Source organism: Pinus tabuliformis, chromosome 5_1, assembly GCF_031772625.1.
Source record: "Pinus tabuliformis cultivar Carrire ecotype Pingquan chromosome 5_1, CPIR1, whole genome shotgun sequence".
NCBI lineage: Eukaryota > Viridiplantae > Streptophyta > Pinopsida > Pinales > Pinaceae > Pinus > Pinus tabuliformis.
This window is the reverse complement of record NC_142305.1, coordinates 130,999,255-131,016,919: the sequence shown is the minus strand read 5'-3', so window position 1 is coordinate 131,016,919 and position 17,665 is coordinate 130,999,255. Positions and strand designations below refer to the sequence as shown.

General features: G+C 39.5%; 2 protein-coding genes across 2 annotated transcripts in view; both read right to left on the bottom strand.

The window, feature by feature from the left end:
* LOC149163775 (pectinesterase 31-like) overlaps positions 1–17,665 on the bottom strand; it is a 243,999-nt gene that overhangs the window by 27,215 nt on the left and 199,119 nt on the right. The window lies entirely within an intron of this gene.
* LOC149163777 (uncharacterized) lies at positions 10,771–11,875 on the bottom strand. The gene is made up of 2 exons (XM_089430800.1): positions 11,738–11,875; positions 10,771–11,613 (listed from the first exon to the last, which is right to left on the bottom strand). The coding sequence occupies exons 1-2, from the start codon at positions 11,863–11,865 to the stop codon at positions 11,115–11,117; spliced, it is 627 nt and encodes a 208-aa protein (XP_089286926.1). The 5' UTR covers positions 11,866–11,875; the 3' UTR covers positions 10,771–11,114.

Genomic DNA, 17,665 nt, shown 5'->3' with positions numbered 1-17,665 from the left:
ATATATATATATATATGCCTCATTCTTTCTCCCCTCACTACTTGTGCATTGTGAAAGAAGAATTTGAACTTGAGAAAGAGTTTGGAGAGAATTGAAGAAGATTGTGAGAGAGAGACATGGAGAGTAAGAGTAGAACTTGGTGAGCCAAGGTTGATTCAGTGCTTCAGTGTTTCAGTGTTGATTTAGTTGAAGGAAAGGTTGATTCAATGTTTTCATCTGCTGCCGCTACCAGTGATCTTTATGCTACAACGTGTTCAAATTTGGGTGACCTTACTCATTCTCTTGATCTCCCATTGTACTTTGTATCTCTACTGAACAATTGATTTCTAATAGAAGAAGAATCTGGTCGGGTTTTGCCCTGGTCATTAGACCTAAATTCTCTATGTCTCATTGTATTCTTGGTTTTATTCTATTGTGAATTTGATTTATGTTCTATCTACAATTGCTTATCTAATATTGCAGCATAAATAAGTTTTGTAATAAGTGATTGTTACAGCATAGAACATCAGAATTTCAACATGATATCAGAGCTTTGGTGAAGACAAGCTCAAGAAAACAAGCTCCATTTGCAGCCCTCTATCTACTAAAATATCTCTTATTGTCCGCTCCATTTGCAGCTCTCTCTGTGCTGGAATATCTCTTATTGTCCACTCCATTTCCAGCTCTCTTTCTGCTGAAATATCTCTAGTCGTCCACTCTATTTGCGGCCCATTTTTTGCTAAAATATCTCTTGTTGTCCACTCTATTTACAGCCCATTTTCTGCTGAAATATCAATTGTTGTCGTCTTTATTTGCAGCTCATTTTCAGCTGAAACACCATCTGTTGTTCTTTCTACTTGTTGATCATTTTCTGCAAAAATTTTACTAGTGAAATCTTAGTAATGAATTTTACTGCTGAAATTTTGCTACTAAAATTGTACTGCTACCGTTCTTCCAAGATTTCAAGGAACCTAAGATATGATAGTAATTTTACAGATAGTAATTAAAGTGTTGCATGTGTTTAATAGTTGTGGTTTTGGTACTTGTTGACGAATGCAAAAGTAAAGAGTGGTTTTACTTCTATTTATGCATGTGCAAAAAAAAAGTGTTGTCTTGAAAAGAAATATAATGCATAGAAGGTTATGAAAGAATAACTAATAGAAATTGAATGTTGAAGATAGGGGGATTTTGACTCTCACATTATATGAGAAAGGTCATAATCTTATGGGTTTTGGTAATTTTGATATTAGAGTTTACTAACAATAGTAATTGTAGGTAAGAATCGTGACTTTTGCAAAAGATGAAATGATAGTTTTCTAAACTAACCTCTTTTGTAGCGATCAAAGATGGATTATAACTAATATCATTGCAGACAATGAAGTCAATATGTATAATTATTATTACATGCTTCACTCTGGGATCAAGATTTGAAGATAGTTATAAAATCAATGGAAGACCTATCCATGCATTGATTCAAGATAAGTAATCATCAATATAAACTATGGCACTAAAAATTCACTCACCTTCACTATAAAGCACTACCTCATGTGAGAAACATGGTTTCTGAAATGCCTAAGATTAGAGTGGAATATGGAGTTTGCCAAGCGGAGTTGAAGAAGATGCATTCTTTCTACCAATGACATATGATTGATGGTTAATTGTAACTTATAGAGGTCGGATCAAGAGGGAGCTAACAACTTCCTTCAATCCCCATTAAAAAATAAGTTTTTTCAAGTCTTATGTTGTTTCTTTGTGTCATTGCACTTGTTTAGATTTATCTTTATAGATCATTGGTTATTCTTCTTGCATGAGTATTTGAATGATTCTTTCACTAATTTCTTGATGAGGATGCAATCAAGAAAAGAACATCGTGAAGATCATCAGGTTGCAAATAGTGCATGAAGAGTAAACTCCAAGAGGAAGTTGGTGCAGGATAATGAAGAATCCACTTTCACATCTTAAAAAGAAAGAAAGACCTGCCGCATCACCAGGTATACTTTCATTATGTTTATTTACTTTGCTAACTATTGCTCTTGCTCTTGTTCTAGGATCAATAAGTACATCTGATGAATGTGAGAAACAAGTCCTTTGTATCAAGATTGAGGAAGATGTCGAGCCATCCCATGATTTAAGTGACATGAAATGGACAAGAGCTCAAGACTTCTGCAAGGAAGCTGGAATCAAGAAAGAGACCACCATACCATATAACCTAGAACAAAGCAAGCACTTGAGGGTCTTTGGTTGCCTTGTCTACTTCCATGTGCCAAAAGAAAAAAGGAACAAGCTGGAAGCTTCAGGTAAGAAAGGTATGGCAGTGGTTATTGTGAAAATTCTCAAGTTTACAGAATATATGTGCCTAGTAAAAGAACTATAAAGTTTAGCAGAGATATAACATTTGATGAAAATGCAGCTCTTTGAAAAGTCGTAGATGCACAATGTTGAAAGACAAGACGATGCCTTGGATGCACAAGAAGATCCTGAACTTGAGCTTGATCTTGCTGATGAACCCATGGATCCCATGGACTCCTTGGATCCTTCTCCATGTGCTAGAAAGAGACGATTATGGCTCCGTGACACTTTACAGGATGCTAATAGACGATTATGGCTCCGTGACATTTTACAGGATGCTAATAGACGATTATGGCTCCGTGACCACAAGGCTTTGAAGTACATGACCGGAAAACTCATGTGTGTAGACCAAAGAAATCCCTCTATGGTTTGAAGTAAGCTCCAAGAGCTTGATATGCCTGCATTGATAACTTCTTGATGAAGCTTGGTTTTACCAGAAGTAATGTTGATCCCATTTTTTACTTCAAGACGGTCAAAGGTATGCCTTTGATTTTAGTATTATATATTGATGACTTATTCTTGACAGGTGGAGAACCCCTTACCCTCCAGTGTAAGAGGGAGTTAGCTTCTGAATTTGAAATGAAAGATATTCATTTGATGCACTACTTTCTGGGTCTTCAAGTATGGCAGAAACCTGGTCCTAATTTGGCAAATCCTTCTGAATATCGACAACTGATTGGGGCACTGATGTTCTTAGTGAACACTAGAACAGACATATGTTTTGCAGTCAATACTCTAAGCCAGTATATGATTAAACCATCTCATTCACACTAGATTGTTGCAATGCATGTGCTGAGATACCTGCATGTGATCTGTTACCACTCAAACCAGCAGGGGACCTAAAAGGGGTACCTAAGAGGGCAACTACTAGGTCAAGGGCAATCGTAGAGGCTTAGCCCACTGCCACCACAACTAAGTCTCCCTGCTCTTTACGGACTTTCACTGATGGGAGATGTCTCAGTACTATTGGGATCACTTGATAAAACAGATGTCAATGGATAGGTTAGAAGTGACCCTGAAAACCCTTTCCCAGGGATGGAATAAAAAAATGGAACTCACTTGCTATTTAAGCAAGGGACTTGGTCCCCCAAGGGTAAGGGGTGAGGATTGGAGGGTTTAGGGAAAAAGAATAGGCTTATAAAGGAGTTTCTCGATCCCTATAATCCTAGAAACTTGGATTCCCAAATGGTCTTTGACAAGTAGTCTTTATTGAGAAGTGGGAGCACACGGGGCCAAGTGGACCTAGCCCAAGTTCAACGATGGAATGTGGCAACCAATGATGTTCCTATCCTAGACAAGGTGAGGGGAAAGGACCAAACAAGAATATTTACTTCAGAATGTTGAATTGATCCTATTAGTATCTAGCCTTGGGGATGTCTGGGCAAAAGGCGGTCCTAGCGCTAGGGCTTGAGATTCCTGGTGATTCCACCATCAAAATGGCCTCAAATTTGGAGGAGGGGGAGGGGACCCACCAGCACAGTAACCTAGAGGAGACCGAAATTTTTCCTTGGGCCAATTGTCAGGAAATTGATGCACTAGGTGACCTACTGGGGCTAGACTTGTGGAAAAAGTGGAAAATGGTAAAAAGACAGTTAAAATGATCACCCTTTTGAGGAATCAGTGCCTAGTTCACTTGGGGATATGGAGTCAAGCATAATGTTGAGTAAGAACTTGGTTTCTTTGATCAAGGAGGCCCACAAAGTCAACTTCGTCCAATGTTGAGCGAAAGAAAAGAAAAGTGATCTTCAAGCATTTATACTTCAAAGCAAATGATGCAAGATTATCGAGATAAATAAAATTGGCCCATACATTAAATTAGCTGAAACATGCTTAATTCCACAACGTCATAGAATATATCCAACCAGCATTTCGTTTGCAAATAAGAAGCTCCAAGGTAGAAATAGCCCAAATCCACACATCAAAATTCATCCATCCTCCAAAATAATCCTCCAAGGAAAAATGCGAAGTTCTCTAAAGATAGAGAGATCCCAAGTCAAGTGATGATACAAATGAATGTATCTAACATCAATATATAGCCTCCTAAGGAGTTCGAATTAGCCTATGCGCCCCTAATGATAAAATAATGTGCAAATAATTACCCCTAATGGTGACAAGCCCACCATACTAGCTCATAATGTAAAAACAAGCCTCACAAGGGGTCAAATAATGATGTATGCATGTTGTAGGGCCCTCCAAAGGCTCAATAACATCCTGAAGTGCCATATTGAGGAATAAATTCCTCGAAATATGATGGACAAGGGGGGACCTTGTTCTCCAAGTAGGAGACCTGTGTTGCTCTCAGTGGGTCTGAGGGCACATCAATGACCCCATGGGTCTCCATATGAATCGGAGATATCCATAGATCCTCTAGAATGGTCCAGGTGGTGGAATGAATGTTTCCATGACATCATACAAGTGCTGGGACACCTGCTAGGAGTGTGGGGCTCCTGTGGGGGCCAGCTGGGCATAGTGTACCAATCATGTCACCATCATCCCAAAATTGGATCACAAGTAGTCTCTGAACATCCATGAAGATCTATGGAGTGTATTTTGTTGTTGTGGAAGCCCATGGCTCTCTATGTGCATCCTACATGTGCCAATGTGGACCTTTGGGGGTTAGGATCCCATATAGGGAAGCTAAACCCAAATGGAAACCACCTGCAATCCTACATCAGATCCAATGCATCCCCTAGGCTTCCAGTACAATCAATCATTAGAATAATCAGGTAAAGGAGCTTACAAACCATGGATAACAAAGTGGGCACTTCATAATGGCATGCCTTTTCGTAGTGGGCTTTGGCATGTGCTAGTGTCTCCAAACTCCAAAGGGGGTTAGCCAAGTACCTTATTAAGTGGTTTTAGCCCTTAGAGGGGATAGTATGTCCAAGGTACACCCTTCTAATGGGGGTGGCAATTGACAAATAGGTGAGATGAAATAGGGAATGAGAGGGGTAGCCCTCGGCCACATAATGGGGCATAGGGGTAGCTAGGTAAGGGGAAGCCCACACATGGGTATATAATGTATAGGAGGGAGTAGTTGTGGTACTTGAGGTGCCTCAGCATTGATTTTTCCACCCTTCTTTATATGCCTTTTTCCTTTTATGAATTTTCTTTAATTAACTGCTCAAGGCTCAAAGGACAAGAGCGTGATGTGTATAATATAGCAGTGATTACCCCTTTTGAGGCAGGGCGGTTTATTGGCCTCTAGGGGTTGGGACAATTATGGGTTCCTAAATGATAAAGGAGGCTCATCTAAGGCCTATGGAACTAAGGTGATGGCCATGGATAGGGTAGAGCTCCTATGTCAGCTTTTGCCCACGTGCTAATTATTTTTGTCCCAACAATCTTTTGCATTTTGTGGAACAATTTCCTGTTAAATGTGTCCAATTATGATTTTTCTTCCTTTTTTTAGTTGCTTTAACCTCCGAGGCATCACTCTAGGCCTAGCCCAAGGTGGGGACAAAGGGGATAGGGAAGCTAGCCCTATGTGCACCCAGAATGGAAATGTCGACCCAGGAGGGAGAAATGATGAATGGAGGTATAGTGAGTGGAAGGGGAGTAGATGTGCGGGTAAAGGAGGCGGACCACGCACCCAAAATCGGGGTTTCCCAAGTAATGCCAACTGAGAACCAAATGGTCAATAAAGGAGATCCCACGGGACTAAGATCTAAGGTTAACAACCAAAAGAGATCAAGAGGATAGGAGCTCAAACTAAGCCCACTCTTTCCACCAAATCCCCCCATCAATCCATACCCAGAAGTGTCCATGATAAGTAAACCCAATACTCAAATACCAAATGACAAGACATACCTTTGGATTCGGGAGGCCCATTTTCAAACATACGATCAATACAGGTGGGTGAGGGACCACATGGTTGGCTTCCGTGGCAGATAAATGGCACAACGAGCTAGTAGAAGGCATCAAGGGGTTTTTGGCTACCGGCTGAAGCTCATCATGGAGAAAAATTTCTCCTGGCGATATCACCCACAAAGTAGTGGGTAACATCTGGCTCCAACTGGGACGTGATCTCTCAAAGAAGTGGACGAGGCTGCTCGAACAGGAGGTCACGAGAACTCCAACAATCTCTTGGTCATCGTAGACCTGTTATCTGCACATGTCAAAGATCAAAGCCACGGGGAAGTATGATTTTCACAGTGTCTTATGATTACCCATGCTTAACATTAGCCCATAAACCAACAAGAAATAAAATATGAAATATATATATATATGTTAAATGCAATCTAATCTATCATGAGAAACATCATATGCGGTTACTTCTAATGCAAAAATCATCATGCAATGCATCCTACCCTAACATGCATATGATAATGTTAATGCTAAGTGTAATCATAAAGCCAGTGCAACCAACATATCATAGTATCAATATGCATATCCCTGCCAGTATGATTACTCATGAAACTAAACCCAAAGCAAATGCAAACATAATCAATTGGGGGATGTAGTGGGTGCGAGGTGGGAAAACATGATCTCCATTCGAGGTAAAAGGAAGCCCTAGGAGAAGGAGAATAGGTCAATCCAAAAGTGCGGGGGTTTCCCTCTAAGTACAAAATGGTGGAATAAAATATCACTCTCAAGAAGTCCTTATCACAATCATCGCTTACAATATTATGCTTTGTAGATGCCACAAGGTCGTGATGAGGGGGTAACGAAGGGTGAGGGAAATGAGGAATGCAACAAAAAGGTTGCGCACGGTGATGGTCACATTGGAGAGGGGAGGTTGTGGGGTGATCATAATCCTAAGGGTGTGTCAAAGGAGATAAAGTATATTCAATGAGGGGTTCTTCAGTGGCATCATAATCAGACGGGGGAAGGGCTCATGGTCACTTGGGATCACTTGAAAAAGGGCGATGGAATCATTCGTGGAAGATTTGAAGTGATGAACAAGAGGATAAGGAAAAGGGGGGGTGAAGTATTATATTCAACGAGTTTCTCCTCCTCAAAATCATCCTTTTCATTTAAGGGAAAATAATGATCCTTCTTCTCAAGGGTATCGATAGATATGTCTTTATAAATAATGCCTGAGAGAAAGGGGAGACCACTCTCAACCTCATCTTCCTTGTCGGTGTCATAAATGGGAGCACAACCAATTTGAGGACCAACAATTTCCCATTTCCCTTTTTCAATGTGGAATTAATCTTCAATGTCATCTTCTAAGGGGTTAATGGGATCACCTTCTTCAAGGTTCTCAAAAGGATATTCATCAAGAGAGATATCCTTGAGAAAGGTAAGGTTAGTCTCAACTTCACTTTCCATGGATTTATCCTTCCCATCATGTGTTCTCCCAATCATTCTTTTCATCTTCTAGACCCTAGGAGGACTCATCTTCCCATTCATTACTTAAATTCTTAGGGTCTTGATGATTCTCGATGAAGGCTTCCTCTTGAATGCTCAATGCGGGGCATACTTGAAAATGTGTAAGAAAACCACCAACGAACTCCTCAATAGATGAGATGCTCCTAGGTTCGTGATTTTGCAACCATGAGTTATGACGATAGAGGGAACTAAAGAATAACAACATAAGGACATCTTGGTGGACCAATTTCTCCTTTGAAGTATGAGCATTAAATTTTTCCACATGGTCAATTGCGGAGTTTGGGTCACCATCAAACACGAGCATCCCACGTAGCATTCTTCCCGCGACATGATTAGGATGTCTGAGGATGCTAGCAATGTCCAAAGCGAGAAATTTATGAAAGAATGACAACTTATTTGAGGTATACATGAAACATATGTAGGAGTTTCCAGGGTGAAATTAAAGGTGCCTAGAAAAATACTTGCTTCACCCTACAAGAATCAACCTTAAAGTTCAATGAAGAACTAAGACTTCGTTCTTCCAATGGAGTTGCCAATAATGATATGTCAATATGTCGTACGAGGAACAAAACACACGTCTCGTGTCCCCGACAACAGCGCCAGAAGTGTTACCACTCAAACCAGTAGGGGACCTAAAGGGGGTTCCTAAAAGGGCAACTGCTAGGTCAAGGGCAACGGTGGAGGCTTAGCCCACTGTCACCATAGCTAAGTCTCCTTGCCCTTTACAAACTTTCACTGATGGGAGGAGTCCCGGTAGTGTAGGGATCACTTTATAAAACAGATGTCAATGGACAGGTGAGAAGTGACCCTGAAAACCCTTTCCCAGGGATAGAATAAAAAAATGGAGCTTGCTTGTTATTTAAGCAACGGACTTGGTCCACCAGTGGTAAGGGGTGAGGATTGGAGGGTTGAGGGAGAAAGAATAGGCATACAAAGGAGTTTCTCAATCCCTATAATCCTTGGAAACTTGGATTCCCAAATGGTCTTTGACAAATAGTCTTTAATGAGAAGTGGGACCACACGGGACAAAGTGGACCCAACCCAGGTTCGGGGATGGAATGTGGCAACCAATGATGTTCATATCCTAGACAAGGTGAGGGGAAAGGACCAAACAAGAATATTTACTTCAGAAGGTTCAATTGATCCTATTAGTGTGTGGCCTTGGGTATGCCTAGGAAAAATTCGGTCCTAGAGCTAAGGCTTGAGATTCCTAGAGATTCTAGTGTCAGAATGGCCTCAAATTTGGAGGATAGGGAAGGAAACCACCAGTGCAGTAGCCTAGAGGAGATCGAAATTTTTCCTTGGGTCAATTGTCGGGAAATTGATGCCCTAGGTGACCTACTGGGGCTAGACTTAGGGAAAAGGGGAAAATGGTAAAAAGATGGTTTAAATGATCACACTTTGAGGGATCAGTGCTTAGTTCACTTGGGGATACGGAATCAAGGATAATGATGAGTAAGAACTTGATTTCTTTGATCAAGGAGGCCCAGAAAATCAATTGCGTCCAATGTTGAGCTAAAGAAAAGAAGAGTGACCTTCAAGCATTTATACTTCAAAGCAAATGATGCAAACTTATCGAGATAAATAAATATATAGGACATTTCGTTCATATAACATTGGCCCATACATTAAATTAGCTAAAACATGCTTAATTCCACACATTTCAATCATGCAGCAACCAACCCTAATTTTAGCAGTATGCAGCAACAAGAATAACCACGTCAAAAATTACTTACAACATCATAGAATATATCCAACCAGCATTTTGTTTGCAAATAAGAAGCTCCAAGATAGAAATAGCCCAAATCCATACATTAAAATTCATCCATCCTCTAAAATAATCCTCCAAGGAAAAATGTGAAGTTCTCTAAAGATAGAGAGATCCCAAGTCAAGTGATGATACAAATGAATGTGTCTAACATCAATATATAGCCTCCTAAGGAGTTTGAATTAGCCTATGGTCCCCTAATGATAAAATAATGTGCAAATAATAACCCCTAATGGTGACAAGCCCAACATACTAGCTCATAATGTAAAAACAAGCCTCACAAGGGGCCAAATAATGATTTATGCATGTCGTAGGGTCGTCCAAAGGCTCAATAACATCCTGAAGTGCCATATTAAGGAATAAATTCCTCGGCATATGATGGACAAAAGGGGGTGGGGGGCTTGTTCTCCAAGTAGTAGACCTGTGGTGCTCTTAGTGGGTCTGAGGGCACATCAATGACCCCATGGGTCTCCATATGAATCGGAGGTGTCTATAGATCCTCTACAATGGTCCAGGTGGTGGAATGAATGCTGCCATGACATCGTACAAGTGTTGGGACACCTGCCAAGAGTGTGGGGCTCCTGTAGGCACCTGTTGGGCATAGTGTACCAATCATGTCACCATCGTCCCAAAAGTAGATCGCAAGTAGTCTCTGAACATCCATGAAGGTTTGTGGAGTGCTGTGAGCTGATGTGGAGGCCCATGGCTCTGTATGCACACCCTACATGTGCCAATGTGGACCTCTGGGGGTTAAGATCCCATATAGGGAAGCCAAACCCGAATGGAAACCACCTGCAATCCTACATCAGATCCAATGCATCCCCTAGGCTTCCAGTATAATCAATCATTAGAATAATCAGGTAAAGGAGCTTACAAACCATGGATAACAAAGTGGGCACTTCATAATGGCATGCATTTTCGTAGTGGGCTTTGGCATGTACTAGTGTCTCCAAACTCCAAAGGGGGTTAGCCAAGTACCTTATTAAGTGGTTTTAGCCCTTAGAGGGGATAGTATGTCCAAGGTACACCCTTCTAATGGGGGTGGCAACTGACAAATAGGTGAGATGAAATAGGGAATGAGAGGGGTAGCCCTCGGCCACATAATGGGGCATAGGGGTAGCTAGGTAAGGGGAAGCCCACACATGGGTATATAATGTATAGGAGGGAGTAGTTGTGGTACTTGAGGTGCCTCAGCGTTGATTTTTCCACCCCTCTTTATATGCCTTTTTCCTTTTATGAATTTTCTTTAATTAACAATTTGGGGCTCAAAGGGCAAGAGCATGACGTGTATAATATCAGTGTTGCACACATCGCGATCGGGATTTAATCGGCGCCGGGAAAAAAGCGGAAAAAATCGTTAAAATCGGGAAAAAATCGGAAAAAAGCGGGAAAAAATCGTTTGGCACAAAAATATTCATTTTTTTTCAATTTTTTTCAATTTTTTTAATATCTAAACCATCTACAACATAAAATAAATACATTGACACATAAATATGATAAAAAAACTAATATATAAGATGTTTAATATCATTTCTAGCGCTAAAATCACACATAACATTGAATCATGTCCTGAATAGTAAGTCCTGAGTCCCAAGTCCAACTCAGCCTCAAAATATCAACAAAAAATATGATAATGTATCTCATCATGTCATAATGTCATATACAATAAAATGAAAGTCTAATCCTATTGATTTCCTCTGCCCCTCTTGCGAGAAAATGGCACAACTTTCTCTTTCCCTCTAGATGTAGAAGCTGGTGCCTGTGGTGGTGGAAATGGCAGTGGAGTCTGACGTGCTCTAGAAGCTGAAGAACTAGTAGTAGCAGCTACAGAAGGCTGAGGTGGACGAAGACCACGTCCTCTACTGGTGGTAGTGGTAGCCCGGGTAGCCCTGGTAGGCGGTGTCACCTCCTCCTCCTGCTCCTCCAACTCCTCCTCCTCCTGCTCCTGCTCCTGCTCCTGCTCCTCCTCCTCCTCCTCCCCCTCCTCCTCCCCCTCATCCTGCACTAACCAATCCTCAGTGGGATCCATGAGAGGCCTCTCGGTCTCAACCCTCCATTCAGCAGTGGTGTCAATCCCATCCAATGAGATGGCTTCCGTATCAGGTGTCTTCTCTAGTTGTTTCACCCACAATCGAAGATTGTAGTAGACATAGACCATGTCATTAAGTCTATGGGACTCCAACCTGTACAAAGTTCATGAAATAATAAATTAATAATTAATATTATAAAAAAAATATTGTTTAAAACTTTAATGAATTCAAAAATTTATTTGGAAATTTGCAATATTTTAAATGTTTAAGTGTTAACCTATTGCGCTTCTTGTTGTGTATTTTTTCAAATACACTCCAATTGCGCTCACATCCCGAGGAGCTGCATGTTTGGCTGAGGATGCGTATGGCAAGATTTTGCAAAAGGGGTACTCTGCCACCATACATCTTCCACCATGCGTCTACAACAAAATTACAAATAAAATTTTAAATAAACATAAGAAAAAAATGGAATTTGAAGAAACAATGAAATTTGAAACAAAGTACATACTACAAACTAAAAAATACCTGGCATTTTAACCGTCCTATCAATGACAGCCATCTCAAAGCCAAATAAGCCACCTGACAACTTATATTGCTCAATTTGTCTAGAGATCTCCATACGTTCTTCTGAAGATCTCACCATCTTCTGGACACAGGTTAATAATCCTTCCATGACCTCAACATCAAAATTAAACCCACATGCATAAGAAAATGCAGGGTTCAGGAAAAGCCCAGCAGCATGAATGGGACGATGGAGTGTGTTGTTCCATCGCTCATCAATGACGTTCCATAGAAGGAGTTGTCTCTGGAACCCATCATCTCCCTTGTCATCATAGTAGGACCGAATGGCTTCTTTGGCCCTATCCATGGCTTCATACAAATAGCCCATTGCGGGCTTCTCACCATCAACCAACCGAAGAACCTTTACCAAAGGTTCTGTAACAACGCACACCTCCTGCACTCCCGCCCAGAAGTCCTCCTGGTATGAAACTACTCTGCAGACGGCCTCTCCTTCTGGTTTGCGGCTCATTGATGAAGCACGCCACTCCTCTGAAAGAAACATTCTCTTCAAATCCCACATAGAATTCAAGAGGGATTGAAGAGATATGAAACTCGTCGCAAACCGTGTAATGGCGGGGCGCACCAACTCTTTGTTGTTGGTGCATTTTCTCATCAAGCTAAGCACAGATGTGTGATTGTAAATAAATTTTGTGATGCTTTTTGATGAGTCAACAACCTCTTTGACAAAGGGAATTTTCCCAATGTCCTCTAACATCAAATCAATACAATGGGCAGCACAAGGTGTCCAAAATAAAGCAGGATGCCTGTCCATAAGCATTCTACCAGCAGCAACATAATTTGCAGCATTGTCCGTTATGACTTGGACAACATTTTCTGCACCCACCTCCAAAATAAACACATCCAGCAAATCACATAAAGTTCTTGCATCTTTGATTTGATGAGTTGCATCAACAGATTTGATAAACATAGTCCCCAAGGGACAACTAACCAAGAAGTTTATAAGGGTTCTCCCCTTTTGGTCAGTCCAACCATCTGACATAACAGTGCATCCTGTTTGTGCCCATGATGCCCTAAAATCCTCCAATCTTTGGGTGCAGTCACGCTTTTCATCTTGAAGAAGCCGGCCTCTGAAATCATGAAGAGAAGGGAGTTTGTACCCCGGGCCAACACTGGCAATAGCATCAACAGTAGGTTGGAAAAATGGATTATTCCTTATAATGCTGAAAGGAATATCACTCCAGAGGAGAAATTTTGTCATCAACTTGTCAGCTTTTTCTTTTTCAGTTCTTTTTAGCATTGAACCAATAGTTGGTTGTGAACCAGGTGTGGTTCGAGGAACAAAATATGATGATGCAGCTACCGGATTGACTGACGCTGCAGTAGAACCTGTGCCACTTGGCCCACTTCCTTCAGCTGACCTTTTTAGTTGCCTTTTGAGTTCTTCTTTGGCGTCTCTAGTGTGCTCTAATTCTCCCAATGCTCTCATGGCTTTTTGGATAATTTCAGCATTTGTCTTTAGACAGGGCCCCACATCACGTCCAGGGATTTGTGCAAGGTGGAACTTCAACCTGTACACCCCCCCGAATATTTCCTTTCCACACAACTTGCAATACAAGTTTTGTCTATCATTCGGAGTTTTAGGGTCACCATATTCCCAGAAAGGATCCAATTTCCTTGGCATGTTTGTTTTTGAATTTTGAATTTGCAAACCTATGGAAAAATAAGGATTAGGAAATAGGAATTTAGGATTACATAAATGATAATAGTAAATACAAATTACAATTTAGCATTTGCAAAATTACAAGCTAATTATTTCCAAAATCCCAATTTCTAAACCCAAGTTACCCAACCAAATGCCAAAAAACAATGAAAAATCAAAAAAAATAAACAATGTTTAAAGAAAATGAGAAAATAAAAATAAAAAATTGGTTCTCATAGTCATAACAAATAACCCATCCCAAATCAATGAAAAATTTCCAAAAATTCTTTAAAAACAATGAAAAACAAAGTTTTTATAGAACCAAAACAAAAAAAAATTAATCTACATACCTGGTTTATGGACAAATTGGTGATCTTGGCTTGGATTCCTCCTAAAATCGCTTGGATTCGCTCCCAAATCCGACGGCAACCCTCTCCCTCACTTCTTCTCATCCTCCTCCGCGCGAACTGCTGAATGAAATAAAAGAAAAATCGATTTTCTATATAAAACGCCCGCTGCCCGCGCCTCTGGCGATTTTAACATAAAAAATCGTGATTTTTTCGAAAAAATCGCGATTTTTTCAAAAGATCGCGATTTTTTCGATAAAAATCGTTATAAAAAAAAGTGGCGATTTTTATGTATAAAAATCGCGATTTGAATCGGCTAAATGAAAAAATCGCGCTTTTACGATAAAATCGCGATTTTATCGCGATTTTAACAACACTGTATAATATAGCAATGATTACCCTTTTTGAGGTAGGGCAGTTCATTGCCCTCCAGGGGTTGGGAAAATTAAGGGTTCCTGACTGATAGAGGAGGCTCATCTAGGGCCTATGGAACCAAGGTGATGGCCATGGATAGGGTAGAGTTCATGTGTCGTTTTTTGCCCACGTGCTAATTATTTTTGTCTCGGCCATCTTTTGCATTTTGTGATACAATTTCCTGTTAAATGTGGCCAATTATGTGTTTTCTTCTTTTTTTTAGTTGCTTCAACCTCCGAGACATCATTCTAGGCTTGACCCTAGGTGGAGGCAAAGGGGATAGGGAGGCTAGACCTATGTGGACCCAGGAGGGAGAAATGAAGAATGGGGATATAGTGTGTGGAAAGGGAGTAGTATGTGCACGTAAAGGAGAGGGACCACGCACCCAAAGTCGGGGTTTCCCAAGTAGTACCACCCTAGAACCAAATGGTCAATAAAGGAGATCCCACGGGACAAAGATCCAAGGGTAGCAACCAAAAGAGATAAAGGGACAAGAGCAAAAACTAAGCCCACTCTTTTTGCTAAATCCCCCCATCAATCCTGTTGTCGCATAGAATGTCTAGGCACCGCGACAACGACTCAGATTGGGGGCTATCACACTGATCCCCAATCACTCTGTTTGAGTTGTCTCCCAATAGCAAACTAAGGGGGGTAGACCCTATGGAAATGGAAAAATGAAAGATTAGTTGGGAACCAACCAACTTAGGAGACACAGCTAAGCAACCAATACTTGTTTTAGATTGCGCAAGATTTTAAGGATTCAAAATGATTTGAAGAAAGTGATACCAGTGCCTTGTGGAGTCAACTATCTTGCGAAGAAAATAAGGTTCAAGTAAAGGATGGAAAACTGCTGCTGAAAAGACTCGACTATCTCATATGCAAATGCAAAATTAAAACTATGTGAAATGCAAGGACTTGGTTAATTTTAGTTAAATGAGAGCCTAAAATTATTTCTGAAATATGTCTTAAATGTTACTTAACTTAAGGCTCAGAAAGGTGGTGATCTAAATGTGAAAGCAAGTACTTATACTAACACTGCAAAATGTAAAATCTGCACAAATAATTACTGAAATGCACAATGGACTGAAATGTAAAATGCTGGAATAAAACACCTTTAAATTCAAAAATTCATTTGTATGAAATACTCAACCAAGATCATTAGATGCATAAGTAAAACTAGATTAGTCCTACTTGCATAAGCATGTAAAAACAAATGAACTTCAGAAATTAAACTAAATGTTTTAAACTCAGATCACATTAATGAAATATCAGTCTAGTAATCTGCTCTTACATCAAATGTTAAAACCAGCAATATATTCTAAAACAGCAGTCCTGTAACCATGCAATATTCAGAAATTTCTATGTATAACAGCAGAAAATTTTAAATGACAAACTGATAACTACAATTCAGAAAATTTATGAGTTTAATTCTTTCTGATCTATTGATGTATTTGATCTAAAAAACTCAGAAATAAATTACTGAATAGCAGTAAAACAATTTGCAAAAATTTGTTTGCAAAAGTTACTAAAGCTAACTTCTATTTCTGCAATTATACAACAGTAAAAATGTAAATTAAATCTGCTACTAAATTCAGAAATTTTCTGAGTCTAATTCTTTATGATCTATTGATGTATTTGATCTAAAAACTTAGAAATAAACTAATGAACAGCAGTAAAACAACTTTCAGAAATTTGTTTGCAAAAGTTACTGAAGCTAACCTCTATTTCTGCAATTATACAGCAGTAAAAATGTAAATTAAATATGCTGCTAAACTCCAGCTAATTGCAAATCTATGCCAGTATTAACCTTGCTTTCAAAATGAAATGAGGAAAGGTTAGAGAGTGTGCACCAGTCATCCCTTAGGGGCTTGAAGACACCTGAAGATATGCTACCCGAATCACTGAAAATCCTCAACTCAGAAAATTTTTTGTGAAAAACTTTGTTAAAAAATTTTTGGGAAATTTTTAGGAAAATATTTAGGAAAAATTAGTGAGAGAATTTTGGTGAAAGAGGGGAGGCCGTAAGGCTGAAAGGGAGGCCGAGAAAGAGGCTGGAGATGGCCAGCATAGGGCCTCAAGGCCCTAAAAAAAATTTGCCCACGATCTTCTTGAAATTTATCTTCAACCTGCAAACAAAATGGAGATGCCCTCCGGGGCTTAGATCTCTCTCCGGAATCCACAAAAATCACCTGCAATTTTCAGATTTGTTCCTGTACAAATAAAAGATAGAAAAAACCCCAAAGCATGTATATACAAAAATATGAAATACCCAAAACCCCAATGAATTAAAAAAATTGATATTTACAAATCTACAATAATATTCTACAGATCTAATAGATCTGCAGATCAAAGCCCTCTATTAGCCAGATTTAAACAAATTTTTGCACAATATTTAGAAATAAATTTGAAATTTTAAAGAGGCACAAGCCCAAGAAAAACCCTGCAAGTAAAATATTCTATAAAATGACTTCAGAAATTAAAAAGATAGTGGGCTCTTTTAGATTCTGTAAACTGAGAGTCAGTTGGTCCAGCTGAGGACTTCCCCAAATGCCCAAATTCTGAATGATAACTTCTGCACACTTAAATCTGCTTGTTAGATTAATAGAGATTTAAAAAATTATCAAAAAATAGAGATATCTGCTACTTCTATCAAATTAAAATGATATTCTAAAAAAACCCAGAAATTTGTGCAAGATACTTGTACACAGATCAATCATCAAAGGCTATTAACTAGCAAATGCAAATAAAAGCAGCAAAGTATTAAGAACAATATTACCACATAAATCTGAAAGAGGAACACCACGATCTGAAACCCCAAAGTCTTTGCATTTTATTAACTAGAAAAAAGTTACAAGAGCTTTCTTAGAGCAAGTACACGATTCAAAAATCGGATGCAAATAATGGAGAGAGGCCTCTCATTTATAGGAAAATTCTCCAACAACTAGTTGGCTTGATCCTCGTCAAAGCAATCTCAACCGTTGATGAAGATCAAATGATCTTTTAATTATCACCGTTGAAATAAAGTTATTTTTTGAGAAAATTCGAATTTCACTTTTAATTTCCTTTTAATTAACTCAAAAATGATTATTTTGAGTTAATTGCCGCAAAAAGTTGACTGACTTAACTACTATGGCCCAAAGGTTCACAATATCTTGAAATTTTCAATATTCCCTTGGCCGGGGACCTCCAAAAATTAAAAATTTTAAAACCCACGAATTTTAAA